At 37.0% G+C, this 4851-nt stretch overlaps 1 protein-coding gene across 5 annotated transcripts in view; it reads right to left on the bottom strand.

Annotated features, from left to right (window-relative positions):
- Nucleotides 1-973: 973 nt before the first annotated feature.
- The window catches only part of LOC117984242 (uncharacterized), an 18564-nt gene continuing 14686 nt past the window's right edge, over nt 974-4851 (bottom strand). For 4 of the 5 annotated variants that reach the window (XM_069500053.1, XM_069500055.1, XM_069500054.1 and 1 more), the window contains 5 exons: nt 4602-4685; nt 4072-4209; nt 3541-3731; nt 2818-3012; nt 974-1747 (listed from right to left, as the gene is read on the bottom strand). In XM_069500053.1, coding sequence (XP_069356154.1) covers nt 1394-1747; nt 2818-3012; nt 3541-3731; nt 4072-4209; nt 4602-4685 — 962 coding nt within the window. In that variant the 3' untranslated portion in view covers nt 974-1393. The remainder of the gene's footprint in view (nt 1748-2817; nt 3013-3540; nt 3732-4071; nt 4210-4601; nt 4686-4851) is intronic. The other variant, XM_069500057.1, reaches the window with a different exon arrangement.

Raw genomic sequence — 4851 nt, 5'->3', positions numbered from 1 at the left:
TCGACGGTTCAAACCCCGCCCGTAATTGCACTATTGTCGTACCTACTCCTATATAGTACAAGCCTGACGCTTAGTTGGAGAGGAAAGGGGAATATTAGTCATTTAACATGGCTAATATTCTTTAAAAAAATATATAAATTATTGATATTCATAGAATTTAAAATTTAATCTGTGACAGCATAACTAGACCTACCTATACTAGTCTGTAAAAGTTTGTAAGCTATAATGGGTAAGCCTTTCTTTTGTATCTGCGAATATGTAATAGTATAAAGTTTTCTAAAATTCATGGAGGTACCTACTAATGAATGATTGCCAATTTTATTTACGTGATGGGGGAAAATATGTGCTGGGTAGAATTCTGTACCTACTATGCTCTGCTCCATGTGAAAATATAAAATTAAAGTAAATAAATATTTTTATGACTAGCCTTTCTACTTAGTAAAGCGATTCTTCTAAAATTCTTATCTATATGTACAATCATTATGTAATAGAAGCTATACATAATATACATAATTGGACCATTAGAAATTAATATAAAACATATTTTTACAAGCTTTATAAAAATAGTTTTATGACTTAGACCTATAAATTTTGAAATGAAGTGTTTAAACCTGACCATTATTCAAGGTACATACCTACTTATAATTTCAGCTCGATTTTGCTTCCTTAAAATCATAAAATGCAACAGTTGAGTTTTTTACTATACATATTATACTTACCTAGTTAAGAGGCCGTAGAAATATTGTGGAGGTGCTTGAATTAAGGTGACAGTTTATACGTTGGCTTGCATTACTCGAGTAGGTATGCTAATGGATTAAGTTTTTCGAGAAAATTGCTTCACCTTTTTATTTTTACATCGAAACATATTTAAATATTCGCTAATATTATACCATTTGAATATAAAGTAATAAATAAAACTTTAATTAATATTAATTGAGAATCATAACAATAATATATAAAAAAAGGTAAGTACTTGCGAACCTATTAGCAGGTTCAATTTTTTCAAGCACTTCCTCATTTCCCACGTCCTTCAGGAATTTTACAAAAACAAGGCTCGAAAAATACTGTTTACAAAACTTAATTTTTTAATTGGCATATCTTATATTCCCACGATCGTTCTATTAATTAAAATCTTCAGTAATATTCATTAATTTCAAACAAAGAACACATAATTAACTAATTAGAAGAGAACAATGTTCATTTACATTAACGTTAACTTTTGTCAATTCGCTGCATTTCATAATTAAGATACTATTTATTGTTTATCAGCCAACAGATTTGCGAGCTCGTCGCAAATGTCACTTATGTCTCAAAACTTCAACATTATCGTGTCGTCGTGCAACAACGTGCCCTTCCCGCAAGCGTCTTGGAATGCGATGGGCGTTGGCGTGGCTCAGGTGCACAGGCCGGAATTGTCCACTAACGAACGAGCCAACACGTCAGCGGCCGCGATATCACTCACTTTACCTTCGAAATGTCCTCTGACGTGGAACATGAACTCCGCTTTACCGGCGAACTCTTGTCGACACATGAGACAGAGGTGATGTGCGTGCGTGTGCTGTCTCTCAGGCGCGTAGTGCGTGTGCCCGTGTGTGAAGTACGCTCCACCTCCTCCCCCCTCGTTCACGACGGTCGCAGTGGAGACTGAAGCTGTGGCTATACCGTGACCGTTCAGTATCTGCTGGTTCTGGTTGTGATGGTGCAGTAGTTGGAGCTTCTCCTGGTTTGTGAGGTGGACTTTATCCTGCTGGAATTTTAGGTTTAATTTAATATAATTCTGAGCTAAGTATTAAAATTATCTTTTAAACGCATTTCTTCGTGAGGGACTACTTATTATACAGTTAAATCTAACTATCGAAACACCTGACTGGCAATCTGGGTCTTTTTTTCAAAAGTAGAGCTAAGCATTAGCGCTCCACTGTTCCATGGTGTGCCAAAGTTGCGGACACTCTTCCGCACAATTTAGGCGACCAATATACTAGGCACCATGTTAGAAGCTTTTATTGTAATCACCCGATATTGCTTGGCCTATTGCACCTTGGCCTGCAGTGATTTATATCTGGAAAATCAGACTTGGCATACGTGCTCCATTCATCACTGGTGGACAGTCTTCCACACAGTTTAGATGACCATGTCAGAAGTCTTTATTGTAATTGTGGGCTACATTACACCACACACACATATCATTTAAACACATAATATAAACATACACACAACATCTCATCTATTTTATAGACTAGTTTGTCGACACCGCAATCGTCAATCATTTGCCTGCACTACAAAATTAGATAGGCATAAAAAACCGGCCGCGAGGTGCAAGCGTTGACCTAATTACATTACTCGAACAGTAACTCGAAACTCGAACTCGACGCGGAGCGCGTGTCGCCTGTCCGCGCGACGCACGTGGCATTATTTACGCGATCTTATGTGTCGTACCGTTTTGTGATCTTTTACGTGAATTTAGGTGTAAAACCAATGTGGTTGTAGTATAGAAACCGATGTGCATGCGTTGTCTAACCGTATATCTCTATTTACCTTCTCGTTGTTAATAGAAATATAGTAATATTTACTAAATCTTTATTATGGGCATTTTCATTGCTAGTGATGTGTCACATAATCATTGAATACCACTAGTACCACCCATATAATTATGCCTCATGTTGCGTGGCCTGTTGCACCTTGTCCCGCGATAGTTTGTTATCTGGCAAGTGTAACTTGGCATACATGCTTCACTTATCCATGGTAGTAGGCAGTCTTCCACACATTCCAGGTGACCTATCAAGACACTCTCATGCCAGAAGCTTGTGTTGTAATTACCTGATGTTGCGTGACCTGTTGCATCTTGTCCTGCAGTAGTTTGTTGTCTGGCAAGTGGGACTTGGCATGCGCGCTCCACTCGTCCCTGGTGGCGAACAGTCTGCCGCATAGTTCACACGACCAGGACACTACCATGCCAGCCGTCGCTGCCGCCACTGCTGCGCTCGCTGCACTCGTGTGGACCAGGTTTGTGTTCTAGAAAATACGACCACATTTAGTTATTTTTGCGTTTTACTTTTCAATTGATACACATTATTGAAAGCCTCAATTTTCATAAGAAATTTGGTAGCCGAAATTAAGTGAATTTACATTTATATGATAAAATGAGATTGAATCAGTTTTTTTATTTCTATCACAAAAAACCACTACTTTTTAAGGAAATTAGAAAGATAAAAATTTAACGAGTTCAGTTTTTGCACCATCTTGATAAAAACTATGAAAGTATCCTGAAATTTATCGTTTATTAGGTCTAAAATAAATAATAGCCATATAACAATAACACAACAATAAAAATGTATTAATTTTGTACTGTATACTGATATACTTAATTTATAGGTACAGTAGGCCTATACAGCGTATAGGCTTCTATCTTTTAAGGTATTTTAGACAAGCGCGCTGCACGCTCCAACCACCTATCACTGCTTTCTAGTTTCTATATGATTACACGTAGGTATGATCAACCGCAAACCTAAATGTAATAATTGATAACTCAATGGGACTTACCGTAAAGTTGTGTCCAGGTACCTGGCAGACCTGGATTGGCTGCTGGTGGGGATGCTGCTGCTGCTGCTGCTGTTGTTGTTGTTGTTGCTGTTGTTGCTGCTGCTGCTGTGCCACTGCTGCTATTTCCGCTTGACTCGGTTTTGTATCTTCTTGTTTCGTTAGCTGCGGTTTTACGTCGTCTAATTTCAGTGCTGCAAAGAAGGTAATTAATTAAAGTTATTTAATCTAATAATTTGAGATTATGTCAGATATTGTAGGTTTATTAGATGATTAAGTATGTATTATAAAACTTGATGATGCCCGCGACTTCGTTCGTAGGTTTTTTAGAATCCCATGAACTCTTCGATTTCCAGGATGTAAACTATCTCTACACAAACAATTTACAAGACACTTTAAAGTTGCACCATTATCACAAAATAAGTAATAGTGTACTCCGCTTCTGTGGGTGAATCACTAAGGTAAAGAGCACGGAAAATGAAAAAGTAGGTAAACTAATCGTCATAAAATAACGTGAAAGTAAATAAAACGTACGAGGTATAGTAATAGTCCGTTTACCAAGAGGTGCTATGTTTGACGGCGTTATGTGTTTTAATTTGTTCATATGCAGCACTAATTTATCTCTCCTTGCAAATGCCTTATTACATACTTCACAAACGTAGGGCTTTTCTCCTGCAAAACAAAAATACTTTCAATAAATATGCCAGGCTTATGAGTTTACAGTACTGCCATTTTTACAAGTTACGCTGAAATCTTATTTTTGAATGGCGCGAAAATATTTCACCCAATCATAGCGCGCGTCCATCCGCTATTGGTTGTTGCCTACGTTCCATGTTTAGCATGCGCGTATTATGAGCAAGATAGCACGCGTCTCTGTTGGTCTTATATTTAAAATCTTAGCGTCAAGCAATAAGGTCTGTATTTCATTAGTGTACATTCGCTTTTAGTCGGCGTTAGATTGTACTTTTCTGCGCATGAGAGTTTTCCCGACGTGACTTATAAAAGTTGTAGTACTGTAATATCATACGGATTCATTACATGTATTAAACAAGCAAATATATTACCTGTGTGTATCCTCATATGTATAGTTAATTTATCTTTACGAGCCAATCCTTTTCCGCATACCGTGCATTCAAATGCTTTGTTTCCTAAAACATTATCATTTTTTGATGACAAATTAAAAAAAATGCATTTAGGATTAATTAACTAAGGATGATAACTGTCCTAAAATTTAAACTAAGTAATAGTATTTCACAAAACATTTAAAAAAAAACAAGAAGGAAAACAATTGTGCTGGGGTGCAAATGCAGTCTT

This window comes from Maniola hyperantus, chromosome 8 (genome assembly GCF_902806685.2).
Source record: "Maniola hyperantus chromosome 8, iAphHyp1.2, whole genome shotgun sequence".
Taxonomy (NCBI): Eukaryota; Metazoa; Arthropoda; class Insecta; order Lepidoptera; family Nymphalidae; genus Maniola; species Maniola hyperantus.
This window is presented reverse-complemented; position numbering and strand designations above follow the sequence as displayed.